At 34.7% G+C, this 21,492-nt stretch overlaps 3 protein-coding genes across 3 annotated transcripts; 2 read left to right on the top strand and 1 right to left on the bottom strand.

The window, feature by feature from the left end:
* The first annotated feature begins 16 nt into the window (after nucleotides 1-16).
* On the top strand, nucleotides 17-4,768 carry LOC145616363 (serine carboxypeptidase 1-like). Its single transcript, XM_081671073.1, has 8 exons — nucleotides 17-510; nucleotides 2,049-2,156; nucleotides 2,281-2,561; nucleotides 2,763-3,017; nucleotides 3,557-3,663; nucleotides 3,807-3,893; nucleotides 4,110-4,218; nucleotides 4,449-4,768. Exons 1-8 carry the CDS (start codon nucleotides 120-122, stop codon nucleotides 4,596-4,598), a joined length of 1,488 nt encoding a protein of 495 aa, XP_081527199.1. The 5' UTR covers nucleotides 17-119; the 3' UTR covers nucleotides 4,599-4,768.
* Nucleotides 4,769-8,919: 4,151 nt separating this feature from the next.
* On the top strand, nucleotides 8,920-10,717 carry LOC145616385 (putative pectate lyase 4). Its single transcript, XM_081671092.1, has 4 exons — nucleotides 8,920-9,351; nucleotides 9,797-10,152; nucleotides 10,243-10,378; nucleotides 10,493-10,717. Exons 1-4 carry the CDS (start codon nucleotides 8,920-8,922, stop codon nucleotides 10,715-10,717), a joined length of 1,149 nt encoding a protein of 382 aa, XP_081527218.1.
* Nucleotides 10,718-11,366: 649 nt separating this feature from the next.
* Nucleotides 11,367-18,745, bottom strand: LOC145616384 (molybdopterin biosynthesis protein CNX1-like). The gene is made up of 13 exons (XM_081671091.1): nucleotides 18,510-18,745; nucleotides 18,032-18,158; nucleotides 17,429-17,559; nucleotides 17,157-17,258; nucleotides 16,979-17,062; nucleotides 15,922-16,149; nucleotides 15,506-15,696; nucleotides 15,268-15,372; nucleotides 14,730-15,011; nucleotides 13,184-13,341; nucleotides 12,569-12,675; nucleotides 12,231-12,287; nucleotides 11,367-11,673 (listed from the first exon to the last, which is right to left on the bottom strand). Exons 1-13 carry the CDS (start codon nucleotides 18,660-18,662, stop codon nucleotides 11,443-11,445), a joined length of 1,956 nt encoding a protein of 651 aa, XP_081527217.1. The 5' UTR covers nucleotides 18,663-18,745; the 3' UTR covers nucleotides 11,367-11,442.
* Between the last annotated feature and the right edge of the window lie 2,747 nt (nucleotides 18,746-21,492).

The following is a 21,492-nucleotide window of genomic DNA, read 5'->3' as shown; positions in this document are numbered from 1 at the left end:
TTTAGCATGGCCAATCTTTGTCCAATTGATGATAAGCCAAATCTTACATTATTTATATGGTAAGTTTCCTCATTATTATTATCACTCCATTCTAAATAGTAAGCTTAATAGCAAGAAAAATGAGCAAAGGCATACACTATTACTTTCTCTTACTTTCCCTCTATTTTTGCTTTCTTTCAAACATACTCACCCCAAGTAATGCCAATGATCAAGTAACAAATTTGTATAAATTGCTCAAGTCTAAGAGGTTAAAAAGCTCCTCTCTTGCTGCTTCTTGGGTCACATTGCCAACCCAAATTACGGAAACTCAAGCTCATGTTGAACCTCAAGATGGTCTTATGGAGGCCGACAAGATCACCACCTTGCCCGGCCAGCCAAATGGGGTTGATTTCGATCAATATGCCGGTTATGTAGCCGTTGATCCGGCTCATGAGAAGGCACTATTCTATTACTTTGTTGAATCCCCTGAGAATGCTTCTTCGAAACCTTTGGTTTTATGGCTAAATGGAGGTAAATATAGTTAATATATGATATTATAGAAGCTAGTTATTTCATTAGTCTTTTATAGGTGTGTTTAGTTATATCCATAAAACCATTGCTTTAATTTCTTAGGTAAGATATTAAAATTAGGCCGATATATATTAAAGATTTTATATACACTACAATTCAAAACATAATACTAAAACATACATATATAAAGCCTATAAAGAAAGTGGTTAAACTATATATATCGATTAAACTATATATATATATGACCTACAAAGAAAGTGGTTAGTTCTCCCTCAATAGGTGAGAGATGAGGGCTTATCACACAAGCTTAGGGCCTATTCATATTTACTTAATTTCAGTTCAGCTCCAATCAGTTCAGTTCAGTTCAGCTCAGCTCAATTCAGTTCAGTTCAGTTCAGCTCAGCTCAATTCAGTTCAGTTCAGTTTAGCTCCAATCAATTTATTTCAGTTCAGTTCAGTAAATGTAAACAGGCCCTTACCCCTTTTTTTTTCCTTAGAAAAGCTACACGACCTATAATAAGTCATATGATTTCAAATCCATTGAAAAGTGGGAGTTTGTAATGTGAATTGAAAATTTTGATAATTAATTCGCAACACATGGGTTTAGGCCCACAATGATGATAATGATATTGATAATGGAATTTTATGCATTCATGTTAATTTTAGACCGTCATTGTAGTGGTAAGTAAGAGCAACAACTATATCCGAAAAAATAAAGAGCTTCATCATTGTAATATTGAAAAATCACATAGTATCTTTCCTCCGCATGATGATAAAAGAAGTGCTTATTCACATTATCACTAAGAGAATAATAACTTTATAGATTTTATATAGGACTACAATTTAAAACAGAATTATTATATGTTTTCTTATAGGTATTCATGTTCGGCTTTTTTTTTTTCTCCGGTTGACTAATTGACTATAACCATAATCTTGAGTTTACGTAAAATAATTCATTTGTGTGACACATGATGTGTATATATCCACGTATCAGGCATGTAAAAGATAATTTACGTGTAATGCCGCTTTACTAATCAAATATATATCGTCATACATTAAACTTAATGGCTTTAGTATATACGAAATACTACATCGAATTTATGGAGTAATAATTTTATTTTAATATAAAGGGGCCAAGAGACTATATAATACATGTAAAATACTTGGACATTAGCTATTGCCTATTGGACAATTGGACCACCAGCCCACCACTACATTAATTATTATCATGCACTAAGCTAGTTAAGTTCATGTCACCGTGCTCCTTTTGTGTAAACAACTAAACATGCATGCTTCTTAATTAGTTGCATCTTTATTTTTAGCTATAATGTACCTTTTGATCGAGTTTTGATAGACTAAAATCATCATATACGGAGTTATAAATAGTTAATTTACTTTACAATTAACAAACATTACAATGTATCGCGAAGTTTTGTGGAAATTTTGTATAACATCTCTTTTTTTAAAAGAGTAAAAAAATTTGTGTAGTGGTCTCCTAGATGATAAAATTTGCTAATTAACAGTAATATGAATTTCAGGACCAGGATGCTCCTCGTTTGGCAATGGAGGATTGTTAGAACTAGGACCTTTTCGGGTCAAAAGTGATGGGAAAACACTATTTCGAAATCCATATGCTTGGAACAATGGTATGTAAAAATTTATTTCGTCTAGTATGTAAATTTAAGTTTTAACAATACTAGAAGTTGTAAAGTTATAGGATATAATGAACTAACTTAGGATTTATGAAATTATATATGGAAATAATTGCAGTGGCAAATGTGATCTTCTTAGAATCTCCAGCAGGAGTGGGATTTTCATATGGTAAGGAACCAGCCATCTATGCACAATCAGGGGATACGAGCACAGCTAAAGACGCTTACACGTTCCTTGTCAATTGGTTTGAGAGGTTCCCTCAGTATAAAAACCGCGAATTCTACTTAGCAGGAGAGAGCTATGCTGGCCATTATGTCCCTCAACTTGCTTATACCATCTTGCATAAAAACAATTATGCAAAACATATAAACAATTTCATTAACCTCAAAGGCATAGCGGTATGTATTCCTTATTATCATACACTTTATAATTTACACCATTACTAATATGCTCTTTTCTCGAGTTTAATTTCTAGGAAATAAAAGGCTTTGAATAAGTTCACGTAGGTTCAGATAAAGAGAATCCATGTGAAAATAACGAAACCTAAGTGTACGTATGTCTACAACATTGTCCCTTACTAATGAAATCATGTTATGCAGATAGGTAACGCTTGGGTAGATGATGCAACAGATACAGCAGGATTGTATGATTACTTATGGAATCATGCTACACACTCAGATGAAACACATGCCAAAATCAAGCAATTTTGCAATTTTTCCAAGGCAACCACATCCCAAAAATGCGAAGATTACAAGGACAAAGCTTGGGAAGAAGCAGGGAACATAGACATTTACAACATATATTCTCCGGTTTGCTTAAAGTCTGGAAATTCCAAAGCTCATATTCTTGATTCAGTATGTTTCTTCACCTTTTTTTCAAGCTAATTAAGTATTCCCTCCATTTTTAAATACTTGCTTCATTTCTCCATGCGCGGAGTTTTAGCAGAAATTAGATAAAATAATAAAATATAGAGGTAGTGGAAGGTAAATTAGAGGAAAGAGAATCTAAAAGTAATAAAATTGAGTCCCACTAGTGAAAAAAACTTAATTAAATATTATAAAAGCTTTCCAAATAAAGAAATGAAGCAAGTATTTTAAAACGGCCGCAAAAGGAAATTTATAACCTAAGCTTAAATAAGCAGTGGAAGGGCAGTATGCTCGATTAGTCTCCTACCCTTCCACTCGCAAGGTTGTGGGTTCAATTCTCATTAGCAAGCTGAGGGAAATGACCAAATTAAACACGAGTATGCCTGGCCCAGTTTGGTGTTGTTTTGGGTGTTCTAGCTAGGGTGCGATTAGACTTACAAAGGGTTATGCATGTCTAATGATTATTATAATGAATGATCAATGGATTCGAAAATAGCTAAAATAAATTATTACACACATATATTCAGGTCGAGATTTATGATCCATGTTCTTCCAAATACGTGACAACTTATTTAAACACTAAAGAAGTGCAAAAGGCTCTCCATGCCAAACCCAAAAAATGGGAATCCTGCAGGTACTTTTTATTTTAGTTTGTTTCAAGTAATTACATGTACAAATTCTTAATTTTCCCCTGTGTTTTTTCCTCAATATAATTACAATAATTAGTAGAATATCTTAATCAAATGTAAATTAATTATTCATCTGTGTGAAATCCAGTGGATTTAGATGGCAAGATAGTTCATTTACAGTGTTACCAATCATTCAGAAGCTCATTGCAAGCGACATTAGTATGTGGATGTACAGGTAAATAATTCAACTAGTTTATTGAACTCTTCTCTTAATCTTTTATTTACTTTCGATTATTTTGACATATGATATCCGGATTGTCTCTATATGTACATCTAGTAGCATACCAAAATCACATGTAAAATTAAAATACATCGCGATTTTAAACATATCTTATATAGTTGTACACTAGACAAATCGTGATTTTTAACTGACTATTGGTATTTTTAAAAGTGGAGATGTTGATGGACGTGTGCCGGTCACATCATCAAAGTACTCCATTCACACTCTCAAGCTTCCAGTTAAAGATGCTTGGCGTCCATGGTACGACACAGACAGCCAGGTATGTAGAAAATAAAAATTTTACTAAATACGAAGTAAGACTTCATTTTGACTTGTATAGTAGAAAAGACGATCTCATACTTAATTTGTATAAGCCTAATTAATCCAATATGTTAGCAATATGTTTTATAATAAGTATTTCAAATAAGCTAAGAAATGCAGAAAATTTTATTATGATATGGTTAGAAAAGTCATAACTTAATAAATAATTTATTTTTGCATATAATACAGGTTGGAGGATACGTAGTAGGTTATGAAGGATTGGTGTTTGTGACAGTAAGAGGGGCTGGACATCTAGTACCAAGTTACCAACCTAGAAGAGCTTTGATTATGTTCTCATCATTTCTCCTGGGAAAACTACCTCCGAAATCTTCGTCTTGACGTCCATTTTTCATAATTTTATTGATATACGAAGTATTAGATGAAAATAAATCTCGTGTATGATTTACAAAGACTAACTGTAATCCGGCACCATATTGTCCATATACCCTCATCTGAGATTGAGAGAAGTAAGGGTCTGTTCTCGTATGTTGAAATTCAGTTCAGTTCAACACCTAATTTCCTTCTCTTATAAAATATTCATTTCAATTCAATTCAGTTCAGCCGAGTTCAGTCAATGAGAATAGGCCTAAGTAATTTATATGACAAGCTATAGAGAGGTTTTATTTAATTATAATGAAAATCTTTTAGTAAAAAACTATAACGTACAAGAATGAGGATGCCTCAGTTTCTCATTTTGTTTCTCACATAGCATTTCCGTAACTAAACAAACAACTTTATTTAATTTTATTCAACTGTGGAGCCCACAATAATGAAAAATTTATTGGTTTAGTCACAAAAATGGCCCATGAGAAACAAATTTTGTTTCTCACCATGAGAAACAAATTTCGTTTCGTTTCTCACCATGAGAAATAGGGAATTGTCACCAAATTATATAGCATAATTATGGAAAACAAACATCAAAATCTTAAAAAAAAACCTTGGATTGCACAAATTAAAATCAAAAACAATAACTTTTGTATACATCCGGTGTACAGTAATTTACTGTACATCGGGGGTCACTTTTTATCAAATTTAGGGTCACTTTTACAATTTTTTGGGTAACTTTTATCAATAAAGTATAAATACTTCGTAACATTTATTTATGTTAGGGTAACATTTATCCATATTAGGGTAACTTTTGCTTATTTTAGGGGTAACTTTATAACGGATGTACACTTATTTAAAAGTTTGTGAATCAAAAAATGTATCATGCATTAATTATTTAGGAGACTCAACCCAGGTAAATGGTGTGAGTTTGGCGAAACCTGATGAAGGACCTTTGTAAAAAAGACGCTCAAACTTCCTTGTTGCTAAATTGTAAACAGAATCATTTCTACCATGACGTCTGAACTTATCAATACCAGCAGAAATATCAGTATAGTAAACGCAATTAGGCTTAAAGCCATTGGCAAGAGATTGAGAAGGAGATACCTCGACGGAAAAGGAAGAGTTTAAACCTATGAAAAATGCTCTATATCCCAAGCTAGACACTTCCTTAACCTTTCCATTATTAACATTCAAGTCGACTACCTCAAATCTTGTAGTGCAACAGCGCCGATCTTTAGAGTTGTTCTCAAAATATCAAACCACTTGACATATGATCAACAACTGTCCTAGAGATTTCACTAGGTAATAGAAGTATGTATCACTAAACACGGTGATGGAGCTATTCGGCTTCTTCGCTTGCACATGTCTTTTATAAGATAGGTTAGCCACCACTCGAAAATGAGGACTACCTTGGGCTGTCTCAAATTTCACAATCCAGCCATAGCTATTAGTCCCATAAAACTCACCTTCGTAAAAAGTTACATCAACACAACTAGAGTAAAGAAATTTTCCTATGGTGTTTATTTTACATAAATGCGCTATTCCAGGCGGAGCATATGGATTCGTTACGCGAACCCACCCATCATCACCATTCTTCCAGTAAAACAGTGTTGAAGGCGGCGTAGTAACACTGACCAATAATACATCAAAGAAGTATACAAAGACAATGAAATCGGAAGTGGTTAAGGGGTTGGCTCATAAGGTGAACTTAAAACAATTTGAACCATAGTAAAAAGTATAAATTTTTGGGAGATTGATTATGGCATTGGAGTAAGGGTTTAAAAGAGAGACTTCACCTGTTGTATTCGACAACACAAGCAACCACCCAAACGAAGATAATAGCCTTTTCTGGTCTTTTCTTATGTTATGAAGAGGGAGGTTTATATGATAAACCATTTTCTTAGATACGCTATACAAACGACGGATCATTGAGGACTCGTCCTCTTCTGGTAGCATCAACCATGGAAGTGTATGCTCATCATCCGAGCATGATTCTTTGAGATAAGCTCGAAAGTTTGCTGACTTTGCAGCTAGTCTCCAATGGCTACAAATTTTTTGTAAAGTCTCAAAGTCTTCGTACATGTTCTACAATTTTAGTCACAATCTCTTTTAGCATATTACCCCAATCTCTCATCTTTGATTCACACTTCAACTCAAATCTAATAAGAATCCAAAAATATATATTTGCAACAACTATATAAGTGATTATACATAAAACTAAATATAAACATCACAATAAGTCAAATAAAAACATCACAATAAATAATCAAGAGAAACAAATAAAAAGGACAAGCACAATATTAAAGGGTTATGAGCGTATATTAACATAATAGTTCCATCCTAACAGTAAAACCCTAATTTTATTTAAATATCAAATTAGGCTCATAATTTCTTCTCTACCAACAAATGAACAAAATCAGTCGTTGATTATAACCTCAGATTCAATTAATTTCTTGTAAAAAGCATATATTGAGCAAACTTCAATTTAAATTTATAAACAATACTACATAATTTCTTGTAATTTCAGGTAATTAAAAATATCTTGAAAATTCAAAAACCATTAATTTACCTCAGATTATGCTTAAATGAAAGATAAATATATCGCCTCGTTGCATGGAAAACTGAGATAAATAAAAGGAAAAAGGAGAGATGTAGTAGGGTTTTTTTATTAAAAAAAATGGGCTGGAAAAAACGGAAATTAAAAGGGCCGTCTTCAGTATGGGCCCTTTGAAATAACCAGGCTCGGCCCAGACGGCCCACAAGCAGGCTAGCTAATAAGGCCCCGTTCTTTAGAGCTGCTTTGATCTGCTCTGCTCTGCTTCAATCTGCTTTGCTATGCTCTGCCTTGCTCTGCTCTGCTCTGCTTAAAAATAATACTTAAAAATAGCTGCTTTAATCTGCTCTGCTCTGCCCTGCCCTGCCCTGCCCTGCTCTGCTTCAATCTGCTCTGCTCTGCTGAAATCTACTTTGCTCTGCTCTGCTCTGCACAGAAGCTCAAAAGAACAGGGTCTAAGTGTGTTACTGGTGAAATAATTGAAAGAGATTAGGAGCAGGAGGAATGATTCTTGTGAATTGAAGAATCTGACGGCCCACAATATTAATTTCATATTCTCTCTTCTTTGATTCTCTCCACTACTTTTGTTTTTTTTACTGTTTTTTATTCTTTCACAGTTCCACTACCTCCATATTTTATTACTTTTTTCCATTTATTCTAAAACTCCGCACATGAAGAAATGAAGCAAATGTTTAAAAATGGAGGGAGTATGTTTTACTACCTCCGTCCCCTATTGATGGTCACTTTTGCTAAAAAAATCACGGGAATTAAGGAGAAATAAAGAAAGTACATTGAAAAAGTAAATTTACATTGGGTATGCAAAAAAGTAGAGAGAGAAAGTAATTAAAGTACATGGGAAAGTTAAATTTGCACAAACATTTTTGCAAATGTTAGAGAATTTTGGTAAAAAAATAATATTAATGATACTTGAAAAAAGCAAATGTGACTAACATTTCGAGTCACCAAAAATGACAAAAGTGACCATCAATAGGGGACGGAGGGAGTATAAGCTTTTCGAATAATTTATTACGAATAACAAATGCATACAATTTAAATTTAACCGAAAAATAACCAACATTTTTGTAACCTTAAGAGGGGCCTAGTTCCAAGTTACCAACCAGCTGGAGCGTTGACCATGGTCTCGTTATATCTCCAAGCCACTATTCCTCCAAAGTCCTCTTGAAAATTATTTTCCAAGTTATGCAACGTTCTTACTTGACATGGCCTTCTCGTTACAGGACTCCATGATTTTAAATTATAGCAATAGGAAACCTAAACCTTTGATTAAGAAACTATGCCCTACATTGTACTCCATAATATTTTTATTTCCACTTCTTTCATACTACCTCCGTTTTATATTATTTTGAGCGAATGACCCCCAAAGTTGGAATTATTTAAAAAAGAATCCAAAGTTGGGATTATTTTGAGTGAATCGGCAAAAGGTGGGATTATATTTGTCAATTTTTCATAATTTTTTATTATTTTTATTTTTTGAAGAAGTAACAACTTTATTCAGTTTCACATCTTGTCAAGAAATTATTGAGTTTTACATCAACGGTTTATTTACTAATAATAGCTTATTTTGGAGCAAAAAAAAACCTTGCTAATTGGCAATATTAATAACCTAACAAAAATAAGCACAAAAAAATTAACAAACTTATTTAAAACGCGTTACCTCTTCTAATAAATACCTCTCTTTTTCTCTCAACAATTCTTCATCACCCAAAACAATAGTTATAACATATAAACACCCTCGCTTAAACTCTTGCCCAAACAAACATGGCTAGTCAATTTGTATCTTTGCTCATTTTCTCTTTTTTACTAGCCATGGTACCAAAAACATGTTTGGGTAAGAAATCCGGCCTTGCAACGTTTAATGCCATTGATGTTTGTTGGCGACGAAACCCTAATTGGATTAATAGTAGGGAAGATATTGCAAAATGCTCGGCAGGTTTTGCTGGTAAAATGATTAACAACATTGGCAAAGATGTGAGCAAATATGTAGTCACTGATCCTAGTGATAATGCAATGAGTCCGAAACCGGGAACTCTTAGGTATGGAGTGACTATGGTACCGGGAAAAGTATGGATCTCATTTCAAAAAGACATGGAGATTAAACTTGAAAGGACTCTTGTTGTTGGTAGCTATACAACCATTGATGGTCGAGGTGCTATCGTTCGTATTACTAATGGATGCCTCATGCTATACAAGGTATATACATACTACCTCGGTTACAGGTTATGTGCAACGATTAGACATTTTCCCTCTCTACTTTATGTCAAATGGTTGCATATAACCTGTAACGGAGGTAGTATATACTCTTTTTGCATTTTTTGTTGTTACATGCTAAACTTCAATTTCCATACAAATTTATACTTACATTTTTTCTTCAAGAAAATATGGCCGTTTCATAAAAATGAATTGATAGATAGTAACTTCCAAGTAAAAAAAAAAAAAAGATCTTCTATTCATCCAAATGAACACATATTAACATTCAATTAACCTTCAACTATAACTATAAATGGTAATCAATTTTTATTACTTACATACCATATTATTTTTTTAGTTATCATCCAACTATTTGGAATTTAATGGCTCAAATTTTACATGTATGCATCATGACTAAATCATACTTTTTTCTTCATGGTATGCTTAGGTTACTAATGTGATCATCCACGGGTTGCGAATTCACCATTGTCGATCCCAACCAGCAGGCTCGGTTATGGGACCTGGTGCAAAGTTGTTGCCAATGAGCAAAATGGATGGCGATGCCATAAGAATGCTTGGCTCAACAAAGGTGTGGATAGACCACAATACCCTCTATAGGAGCGAAGATGGCCTCATCGATGTAACCCTTGGTTCAACCAACATCACCATCTCCAACAACTGGTTTCGTGACCACAACAAGGTCATGCTGCTAGGCCATGATGATGATTTCAAGGACGACAAGAACATGAAGGTCACGGTAGTCTACAACCGATTTGGTCCTAACTGCCACCAGCGTATGCCAAGGTCTAGTCAATTCTTATTCTTCTTTGGTGATCATTGCAATTGTTGTTACTATCAAGGTGCATTCTAAAAAATTGTGGTATGGTTTTGCAGAGTTCGTCATGGTTATGCTCATGTAGCTAACAACTTATATCTCGGATGGGAAGTTTACGCCATTGGAGGAAGCATGAGCCCTAGCATAAAGAGTGAGTCTAACCTCTTTGTCGCGCCTAACTCTGGTTCGAAACAGGTAAATTTTGCTCCATTAGAATGGTCTAAATTTAGACATATAAAAATAAAGAGTGTTACTGTATTAAATTTAGACATATTACCTAAGCAATAGAGCTTTTTTTTTTTGTTAAAGGTTTTAATGAACATGAATGACAAGAGTACTGGAAAAGGGATATGGAACTTTAAATCAGTGGGAGATGTCTTAGAAAATGGAGCTTCTTTCAACGAAACCGGTTCGGGTTTTGTAAAACCAAACTACAACAATGAAGAAAGATTTCCCGTCGAAAGTGGTAGGATTGTAAGGCAACTTACAAGATCAGCTGGGGCTCTACGTTGCCAAGGAGGATCAATCTGCTAAATGGATTCACTTGATTATGTAATTTTTGTTATATGATCGTGAAGATTATCTAAGTTTCACTACAAAATCATGTGACTCATTCATACGAGCGTGTTTATTAAATCAATGTATATTAACATGGGTGTTCAATACATGTAAGAGATATCAAATATTAATTCAATCAATAAAATTTTGATCCCATAATATTTTCTCTAATTAAGAATAACAGATAACCGGTGGGTAGTAAAAGGGCCGGATCCACAAACGCGTCACCGGCCATTGCCCGAGCCCGGCTAACAGAAGTATGTGGTTACTAGAGTCTTTCCTAATTCCCTGAAGTCCTCTAACAAAGCTTTACAAAATGAGTGAAACTGTGACAGACTGAAAGAGGTTGTACACCGAATTACTACAAAATCATGTGAATCAACAATTTAACGGCGTTTGTTTAATAAGTACCTTCGTAGATACTACCAAAAAAAAAAAAAAAAAAAAAAGTAAACTTCATTATTAAAATTTAAAATGGCTGACATTTTTATAGACCATATCATAGAAGTAGTTGCAATGGATTTAAATTCAAAAACATAATGGCCTTCAAAAATAAACAAAATACTTGTAGTTTTCTATTATGAATCAGTGCAAACATTACTCAACAAAAAATGTACATCAGAGAGACAATTGGAAAGCAATAAAATTAATTTATTTTCAAGATGATACATGCTGTCTAGTATACATGCCTGGTCATTATCTCAGTGTGAGCACGAACAGCCATGCTCCTTTTCAATACTGGTAGCGGTGGTAGTGGCTGTTCTGTAGCTCTGTTCCCATGTATCCACAGGTGCAGCCTGAGAGTGCGGAACATGACGAGGGTGTTTCTCTCTCTTGTCTCCTTTTATTTGCTTCAAACCATGTTTGAGCGCAGGCAGCAGTGCTTCCATACATTCAGCCACAGCATTTGGATTGCCCGGCATGTTGATAATCTGTCTCAGTGAAAATCACGAAGATGCAAAATTGTTAACTATGCAGTGATAACTTAGAAATATTAGAATACACTTAAAAGAGGACAAATGTCTACCCTGTATATTGCCAGATTACCCATATGATGTGGCAGAAAATATGATAAGCAAACATTTTATACAAAAGTAAATATTGGTGAATTTCAATTTCCAACTTAGCTAAAGTAAATCATAATTTTAATTGTTTATGTAGATACATTACCTACTGAGCAATCTCGAACTTTTATTTGTATTACATGTTTACGAAGGTACTAGACTAGATTATACTTTGCATTAAAGCTAAGTTTAGTGCTTTCAGCATAGCATAGGCAAGAAACGGTACTACAGAAGCAATTACAGATGTGCCCTTTGTACAACATAGCTTGACAAGGGTACACTCTATTTATACAATATTTGTCGTCATACTTGACAGGAAAAGCACAAGCTTAGTCAAGAAAACTAATCCAAGAACTGCTTTGATCCAATTTGTTATATTGCAAACACTTCTTTCCTTAGGAATGCAAAATTAAGTTTGGACATACCAGTGTAGATCCTCTTATTCCTGCAGCTGAACGTGACAGCATGGCAAATGGCGTCACCTATGAGGAGGACAACAGAATACCATACATCTTTATGACTTGGAAATGTAGCAATACAAAGCACAATAAAACAGAGACCAAGATACCGTTCTCTGTAAAAGATCATTCTTATGAATAATACTTGAGTAACATGACTAAAATTAAAAAAAAAAAAAAAAAAAAAAAAAACACAAGACAAGATAATTGATACAGTATTTTGAATTTCTTGACCACCTGTTGTTGATATCTTCAATTTTGATTGAAGTAGGAATCATAAAACAAATTATGAGAAAAAATGTTACCTTGAGACTCTCTTGCATCATGACATATAGAAGTCCTGGAGTTTCCTTTTCCACTACATCTTTTGTTGCTTCTGGAGTAACATCTCTTGGGGTGAAACCGGTGCCACCTACATCACAAGTTTTAAACCAAGATATTAACACATACAAAAAAGTTGAAACAAAGACACCAAAAGATTTGATTTCTAAAAACAAAATCGGGCTAGTTCATAGAGAAGTCAGACACTCAGACCACAAATGTTTTCAGAAACATTGTTTCTGTCCCAAGTTATAATTTATCATTAGTTTTTTGGAGGTTGAACATAAAATCATTGATCCACTCACCCCTGGGTGATCCCTAGTGCAGAACATGAAATTGTTTTAGTAATCATTGGAGCCAGAGAAACAAATTGAAACATTTTTCACGCCATTCAAGTTTAGGTGTTTTAACTCTTTAACTTTCATATTGTCGAAGGTGACAGAAATAACAGTGTTCTCATGTTCTGTGTGTCTTTCACAGTCCATGCCTGGTCACTTGTAAGAAGCATAGCCCCCACTCACCAGCAAGTTTAATCCAAGGTAGACTTTGCATTAGTAGATTTGTTAAAAGAAACGGAGCTATAGACACCAATTCATTACCTAGTGTGATGATGAGGTCTACTTTATCTACATCACTCCATCTCTTTAAAGCATCCTTAATTTTGGGTACATCATCTGGAACAACAGCAGTTGAAACTACCTTGGCCCCTCCTAGCCTCTCCGATGAAGAATTAATAACAGAAATAGCCCTTGGGCCACTGCAAATACATGAGAAAAGAGCATTGATACTTCATATAAGAGAACAAGAAATTAAGACTTGAAAAGCAAAACAAATATATCAGGGAGCATTGGATATGATCTAAAGCCAATAAAGGGGGTTGATGGCCTTATGCATATCTCCACAACATGGGCATCAACATTACCCTCAATGTCCCTAAGAGGTTTTCGTTCAAGGCAAGGTAAGGAGTAAGGAGGGCTTGGAAATACACATCCTTGCTCTTGATCCAGATGGTAATGATAGAATGATCATCTGCTTCACGATAAATAAGAAGTGCCCATGTTGTCAGTTATATACTTAGAATAGTCCGTTTTTATACTTAGAATAGTCCGTTATTATTCAAAGTTATTAAGCATTTGGCTTAATTACATGTGGACAAAGGTAATGGTATCCACAGTTTTTATCTTTAACATACTAAATGCCTTATAAGACAAGCACATACTACATAGGTACCAAAAAGGCTAACAGTGTAGCAAAGCAGGTGTGCTACCATGTCCCACTCAGACAAGGAGCAACATCATTTTTGCTTTCTTTCTGTAGCATCAATGACGTGACCTATTTTGAAATGATGATTCAAGAAGGCGTATCCAGATGCAACAGTTATATACCTTCATCGGCATGGTTTGAAGGTCAAAATCAACATTTGAAACTCACTAGAGCTGTCAAATGTGTCAGATGGTAGTGTTAATCAAATAAAAAGTCTTATAAGGTAATCGTTTAAATAGATAATAAAATATCAAGGTAGCTGTTGGTAAATAAAATAAAAAATAATAATAAAAAAGGGAATATAAATGATAGTTTATCCACATTTTTCCAAAAAGATAGTTTATGAACATATTCATATCATGAACACGTTTTCCTGAGGTCATCCAACAATTCCACCATGGAAACTACAAATGCTCGTTTTCAAGAAGTGATTTACTCTGCCGATTGCAATACGTTTTGAGATAAAAGTTCATTTTTTGTTTACATGTGCTCTTTCTTAGGACCCAGTACAATATATAAACATGGTGCAACACCAATAATATCAAAAGTTAATTGTCTAAGGTATTGGATGAGCCAAAAAACGAGGGGACATGTATAATGTGACTGAAAGACTGTCACCCGCATTAAATGTTTAGATAACCTTGCATACCTATGAATTGTGAATTACTCTAATCAATTCAATTGGCTGAAAGAGAACCTCACTAAGGCTTGTATGTAAGCATGTACTCTATTCTAGTTGAGCGCAGTTAGAAATTTAAGTCATTGATTGTCTCTTTCATTCAATGGTTACCCACATAGTGTGCTTCCTTTTTTTTCAAGGAAATGTTCCACTCAAAATACCTTTCTAAATAAAAGTTGAAACAGAGCCTTAATCTTGCTTACCTACGATCAGGCCCAGCCCCTGATGCGACTGTATCACTAACAGTCAGAATAGCAACTCGAACATCATCATTTGGGAAGTTGCTCATAGTTGTTTCAATAGGTGAATTCCGTACTGATAAATCCTTTTTCATAGTAGAGCTCAGTTCTGAAATAACAATTGCAGATACGGATGTTCCAGCAGGAAGCAAGGTGCCTCCAACTGGAAGCTCCAACAGCGCATTTGCTGACTTCATACTTAAAAGACGACTGCTCATCTGTCGACCAGTGCTCTCAGCAACAAAACTAAAATTTACAGAAAAAACACATTATTTAACTTTTAAGAAATTTCTAAAGTTTTAAAATGAATGCAATTTTATGAACAGACTTTCATTTGTAACTTTTGAAGGCTCAAAATGGAGAGAAGTAACTTAGGGAAGGAGAATAAAGGAAGTAGATAAAGGGAAAGAATAACAATAATCATAAAAAATAAAACAAAAAATAAATAAATAAAGGTATATTGGAAAGAGGAATCATCTGCAATGGAGAGACCAAATATTACCCAGGCTTCCCTGATCCATCATTTTCCTTCCAAGTAACAATCGCACGGTGAAATTCAGGACGGGCAGGGTCCGTTTTAATGGGCTGCTCAAGGCGGGCATGAACCCTATACATGAAACAAAGCATGCAAATGGCTTGAGGCACATTCAAGTGATCCCAAAAAAATATCAAGAAGGAAAAAATAAAACATGATATAGGAAAAAGGCAAAATCAAATTAGAAGCACAGAGTATTAGTAACCTCAGAACGTCAGAGTTTGTCTGTCCAGAAAGAACACGTATGGTAGGCACCACAAAGAGGTGGAAACAGACTAAACAGCCAACAGGATTTCCAGGCAAACCAAAGGCCAGAACTTTGTTAACATTCACATTTTGAGTTGGCTTCAAATTGATCTCAGCAAATGTCAATGGCTTCCCTGGCTTCATAAGAACCTAAAGCATCCAAAGCTATACTACAAAATCAGTATGAATAAAACAAAAATACATTAAGAAAAGCTAGCATGTTCTGTGATCTTTAATCACGGAACATAATTATATCATAATTCACACAGCATTTCAGCAACTTGTTTAATCATTTTATCATGAGCTCATGGATCTTAAAACAAGTAATTAGCCTTAAAATATACGATTCAAAGGCAACTATAGTTACCTACTTACCTTGCTGAAATGCACTATTCCTTTCTTCTCAAGCAATGGTTTCACATAATCTCGGTCACCCATAGAAACACCACCAGATGTTAAAATTATGTCAACTCCACCAGAAAAAGCCTTGTCCATGATTTTCTCAAGCTCCACTTCATCATCACGAGCAATGCCAAGGTCTACAATACTGCAACTCTGTTGTACAGCAGCTGCTAGCAGCATAGCACGGTTGGAGTCTCTAATCTACAATGAGACATAGTATATATTTTAGTGGCAAAGTCATTAGATCAGGAGAATATGTCAAATGAATGACAGCCGGGGCATTCCATGTAAACTGAACTCGTTACACCCCACCTATTTTATGCTCAATGCAAACCTATCTGTCCTCCAAAACTATCCTAATTCTAGCAAAAAGGAACATTAAGATATAAGCTGAACTACATGAAAGTAAAAAAAATAGGCAATAAGGTATGGACGAGGAAAGCATGCGAAAAGAGAAATTTTTTACATTCAGTTTGTTCATGCAGATCTCTAGAAGCCTAGGCGCAACTACCTACCTAGAAATTCCAAGAAGCTTGATACATATGAATATGTGATTAACCATCTACTTCTGACACCAAAAAAAAAAAAAAAAAAAAAAAAAAAAAAAAAAAAAAAACCCACTTTAGAAGGCATAATAATGATATTTAAAAGTTAAGACTTCTTAGATAAATATACTGTTTCTTGCATTCAATTCACATCTAGGGATTAGCAGCACAGTCAAGTTATGATACCTATGCGTTTTACAAGCATACCCTGCATAAACTAACTAACGAAGTCAGGCCCAATCCCCAAGCTCTGATTAGATATAATCTTTATTCTTTAATACATATAACAGAGAGGCAAAATTAAGTACAAAGGAATGTTAGAAATACGGGAAAGAACCATGCATCTACCAAGAGGGAGGTAAAGAAAGCAAGAAACTGGCAACTTTTTTGAGTTCTGACAATAGCAAGCAACTTAGAATCAAGTGGAACAATAAAGATTTTGGTACCAAAGTACAAATATACTACAATTTATCCTCGTGAAGTACCTGACCACAGCCTAGATTTTTGGTTGTTGGCTTCACTAGTTCATCTCCAGTTGAAAGCACACCAATTGTTGGAGTACGATAAACCTGCAAGGAAGACCATGTAATCTACTTTTTGCAACTCAAAGAAAAGGAAGCTAATAAACAAAAGGACATGAGCACGGAGCAGTTGCTAATGTACCTTAACCGTTGTCACGCCAACAGTGGCAAGCAGTCCAATTTCAGAGACACCGACAAGATGACCAGACTTCAACACCACAGCATCTTTCTCAATGTCACAGCCCTTGAAAAAAAGATTGTTAGATGTAAATAGTGAGCGAGTATCAATCAACCCTAGGAAAAGCTTATCAATTACTAGGACCTCCGCATAATGCCATCTTAAAAGATGTCAATGAGCAGAATATATAAAGATCTTTACAAAGAAAAGTGTGATCTTGATGAGGAAAGATTTACCACTGGGCGAACATCAACACCTGGCCTTGTTTGCACCAATATTCTTACTCGCTTAGGCTGACTAGGATCACTTTCAATTGTTTCAGTGTCCTCCACCTGAACAACCGCATCAGCTCCATCAGGGATAGGCCCTGCTCGACATCAGAAGAAACAATCAGCAAATTTCTGCTAAAGCTCCATCAATGTCTGAGAATGTTCAATATTTGACTTTCACAAAGCAAGCCATTATGCTAAATGAAGTTAATGAACGAAATAGAGGTCTAACTAAGTGCAATTCGTAAAAGATCTGAATGGGCAATCTATATCCAGCCACTGTAAGTTATAATTCACACAAAAAAGTAAAGATGAAGGTAATAAAAGACTTGGGTATTATATGATTATAAGAGGTCAGCCAAGCCATTATCATGACATTCTGCATTTACTTCCTGGTCCAAATTTCATGGAAGCCTATACTACAACAGAAATGGCAAATAAAAACTAATCCTACAACATCAAATACTGAATACAAAATTTTTTATGTAACTTCACTCTCAACAATGTATCATTAATTAAACTTAGCAAACAAATTTAGATAGCAGAATCACATTCATCTTACATTCTTACCTCCAGTAGTCACATATGCAACAGTTCCAGGAGTCACAGTCACACCAACAGCATCGCTTCCGGCCCGAGATTCAGTAATAACAGGATACTCCCCAGGACCATCCGCAGCAACCACCGCATAACCATCCTGTCAACAATACAACCGCTTGAAATCCATTAAAATCTTCTCAAAAAAAGCCATTAATCAAACACCCATTCAATTGAAGAACACTAAAACAACCATATAAGCAAAATAAATCAAACCCAATTCGATATTAGAATTAATGAGAATATACCAATTAAAGAACACCCCATTTAGTAATATATAATCCTTTAATTGAACTTTGTCAATAATTACACAAATTGACATTAATCAAGCAACCCATTAAAAAATTAGCAAAACCCTAAAACTTAAATCGATTGAATTACAAAAGGGTACTGCTAGAAAACGAAATCGAATCAAAATTAAAAAAACAAATTTATAAGAGATGAAAAATACCTTAATGGAGGCAGGGTAAGGAGGAAGAGGATCAGGAGCTTGAATATCTTGGGCCAAGGTTTTGCCGAGAGCTTGGTGAAGTGGGACTGTCACTGGTTGAAGACGTTGAGCAACTCCTAGTACGATTTTCAGTGCTTCTTCAACGGTTATCATCTTCACTTATTCTTCCCAAACTAGTCTTCTCTTCTTCTTATTTTGTTTTTAGTTAGGTATCGCAATTGAGAGGGAGAGCAAATCTTATTTTAGATGTCCAAAAGTTACCTGATGAGCCCCGTTAACGGGATGTTTATTATATATCCGGGTGTACAAGTATATTCGATGTATTATAATCGAAATAATTCTCTTTTTGGATTGTGATTTTATCCGAGATTTTTCTTTTTCCTTCTTGAGGTGAAAGGAATCGAGAGTGTAAAAGTGATTCAGCCTCGTGTTTTAGTTACTACCTTAAAACTTTAAGGAAAATTTGTTAATTACTGCCTCAAAAAAGAGGTCTTTGTGAATTACTACCCGTAAAAAAAAAAGTTGTTAATTATTACCCTAAAACTGATGAATTCTATAGATTGCTACCCTTTTCCCTAATCAGCCCCTAATTAGGTGATTTAATCTATTAATGATATCATTATCTGGCTAATTTGTAATTAGTTACTTTTAAGGCATGATTAATTAAATAAAACCTAACACCACCTCCAAACCACCACTGCACCACCTCCGGTAGCCCCCTTACCCCATCCCCACCATCTCCGACAGCCTACCCCCGCCCCGGCATCCACCCCACCTCTAAACCACTCATTGCACCACCTCTAAACCCCCCAACAATCCCTACAAGCATCGAAAAAATCCCTCCTCCCCACCCACCGGCGACCCTAGTCCCCTCCCCCTTTCCAGAGAACCCTATTAGGCCCTCCCTAAGCCTCCTCCACCCCCTTCCCCCCTTTAATCACCACCCTATTGTTCCAAAATTAAAACCCTAAAGCCCTAAACTTGAAACCCTAGGGTGGTGATTAGGGGGAAAGGGGATAAAGGAAGATTGGGGATGGTCGAGCAAGGTTTTCCGGTGAGGGGTAGGGGGTCAGGGCCGCCGCGGGTAGGGGATGGGGGTATCGTGAAAGGAAGGTGGTTTTAGGGTGGGGACCGAGAAAGGGGTGTTGTCATGGTGGGGAGTTGGAGGAGGTAGGTTCGGTAGTAGGTGGAGGGTGGCCGGAGGTGGTGCAATGGTGGTGTGGAGGTGGTTCTAGGGTTTAATTAATTATTTAGGGATTAAAAACAACTGATTACAAATTAGCCGGATAATGATATCATTAATATATTAAATCACCTAATTAGGGGCTGATTAGGGAAAAGGGTAGCAATCTATAGAATTCATTAGTTTTAGGGTAGTAATTAACAACTTTTTTTTTTACGGGTAGTAATTCACAAATACCCCTTTTTTGAGGTAGTAATTAACAAATTTTCCAAACTTTAATCAACTAAACTAGTTGACCTCCACAAATTTTAGTTAGTTTAAATGTAATTGTGTTAATATGAGTGAATAGTGATGTATCACTGGCAGTATTGTTATGTTGACCAACGTATTAATCCAACATTTGACTTAGGGCATGTTTCTGAACTGAACTGGACTTATTGGAGCTGAATTGAGTTGAACTAAACAGAATATTTTATGAGAGAAGGAAATTAAGAACTGATCTAAACTTATTGGAGCTGAATTGAACTGAACTAAAAATAAGCTGAAGATAACAGACTCTTTACTCGTGTGCTGTTTTCACATTCTCACATAGGTAGACATGTAGTCGTTAATTATTAGATTTCACTTTTCACTCTACTAAGGTATCCTACGCGCGCGATGCGCGCGGAGGGGCTAGCTCTTGCAGAGAAGTTGTATTGGCGTGTATTTACACCTTTGGTTAGAGTGGTAGACCTAGTAATTTTAATACGTACTATTTGGTTTATGTGCATATGTGGTGAATTTGTAGAATTATAAGAAAGCCATCAAAATCTTTTAAGACAATTATTTTAAAAATCCTCAAAAGTTTGACAATGTTATTTCAAAATTATTATTATATAATATTTAATTGTATTCCATCCCTTCATATTTTAAGCGGCCATTGTTAGTTTAGAACTCTTAATTGTTGTGCATGTTTCAATAGTACTTAGTATAATATTTCTATCGTGTTTTTCTTCAAATGAATTTTTTTGTGAGCTTTGGTCATATGGAGTAATAATATGTAAACAAGTTCTTTAATGTTATACGATAACTATCTAATATCTATATCAATACTAAAGCAATAACCAATTAGTTATATTTTTCATCTTAAATTCTTTTCATAATTAATACCATTTTTTTTCTACCACCGATTTCGCTTGATTTTAGGATTTTTAGTTCTTTATACCTCTTGATAACATACGCCTGCTCAAATATCACCAAACTATTTAATATATGAATCTCATATCAAATTCTATGATGTTGTTTATATGTACACTTAAAAAGCTAATAAACCACATAGTGAGGGATAACTCAAGTGGTTAGAGCTCCCCTCCCAGTCCAAGAGATCTTTGGATCGATTCTCATCATCCGCCCTTGTGGCTCTCTAAACACCAAAAAAAAACTAATAAACCTTAACAATAGTTGCAATTAAAAAACGACAAGTTTTTTTTTTTTTTTGGGGGGGGGGATGATAAGTTAGTAGGATTTTTATTCCAAATCAAAGTTCGCAAGAGTCAAGAGACTTTGCGGAAATAAGAAGAGCAACTATGAAAAAGTAAAAATAAACCGTCACTTGGTAATAAACCGTTTCATTGTACATATAAATTTTTTCTTTTTAAATAATTATAATAATATCATATAAGTGTAAAGCATTAGAATTTTTTTATTTTAAAAAAAAAATCATTACAAATTATTTGTTAACAAAAACAAAATTAATTGATGATATGTTTAATGATAAAAAAAAAAAAAAACATTAAATATATTAATGATAGTAAACATATT

The sequence above is a fragment of the Chenopodium album genome, chromosome 26 (genome assembly GCF_948465745.1).
Source record: "Chenopodium album chromosome 26, dcCheAlbu1.1, whole genome shotgun sequence".
Lineage (NCBI taxonomy): Eukaryota > Viridiplantae > Streptophyta > Magnoliopsida > Caryophyllales > Amaranthaceae > Chenopodium > Chenopodium album.
This window is presented reverse-complemented; position numbering and strand designations above follow the sequence as displayed.

Excerpts from the sequence above, each read along its gene's own strand:
- LOC145616363 (XM_081671073.1), top strand. The coding sequence starts at position 120 with ATGAGCAAAGGCATACACTATTACTTTCTCTTACTTTCCCTCTATTTT. Across the intron at positions 2,157-2,280 it reads TCCATATGCTTGGAACAATG|TGGCAAATGTGATCTTCTTA; the intron begins GTATGTAAAAAT and ends AAATAATTGCAG. Across the intron at positions 4,219-4,448 it reads GGTACGACACAGACAGCCAG|GTTGGAGGATACGTAGTAGG; the intron begins GTATGTAGAAAA and ends CATATAATACAG.
- LOC145616385 (XM_081671092.1), top strand. The coding sequence starts at position 8,920 with ATGGCTAGTCAATTTGTATCTTTGCTCATTTTCTCTTTTTTACTAGCC. Across the intron at positions 10,153-10,242 it reads TGCCACCAGCGTATGCCAAG|AGTTCGTCATGGTTATGCTC; the intron begins GTCTAGTCAATT and ends ATGGTTTTGCAG. Across the intron at positions 10,379-10,492 it reads CTAACTCTGGTTCGAAACAG|GTTTTAATGAACATGAATGA; the intron begins GTAAATTTTGCT and ends TTTTTGTTAAAG.
- LOC145616384 (XM_081671091.1), bottom strand. The coding sequence starts at position 18,662 with ATGATAACCGTTGAAGAAGCACTGAAAATCGTACTAGGAGTTGCTCAA. Across the intron at positions 13,342-14,729 it reads GGGGCTGGGCCTGATCGTAG|TGGCCCAAGGGCTATTTCTG; the intron begins GTAAGCAAGATT and ends ATGTATTTGCAG. Across the intron at positions 12,288-12,568 it reads TGATGCAAGAGAGTCTCAAG|GTGACGCCATTTGCCATGCT; the intron begins GTAACATTTTTT and ends TCCTCCTCATAG.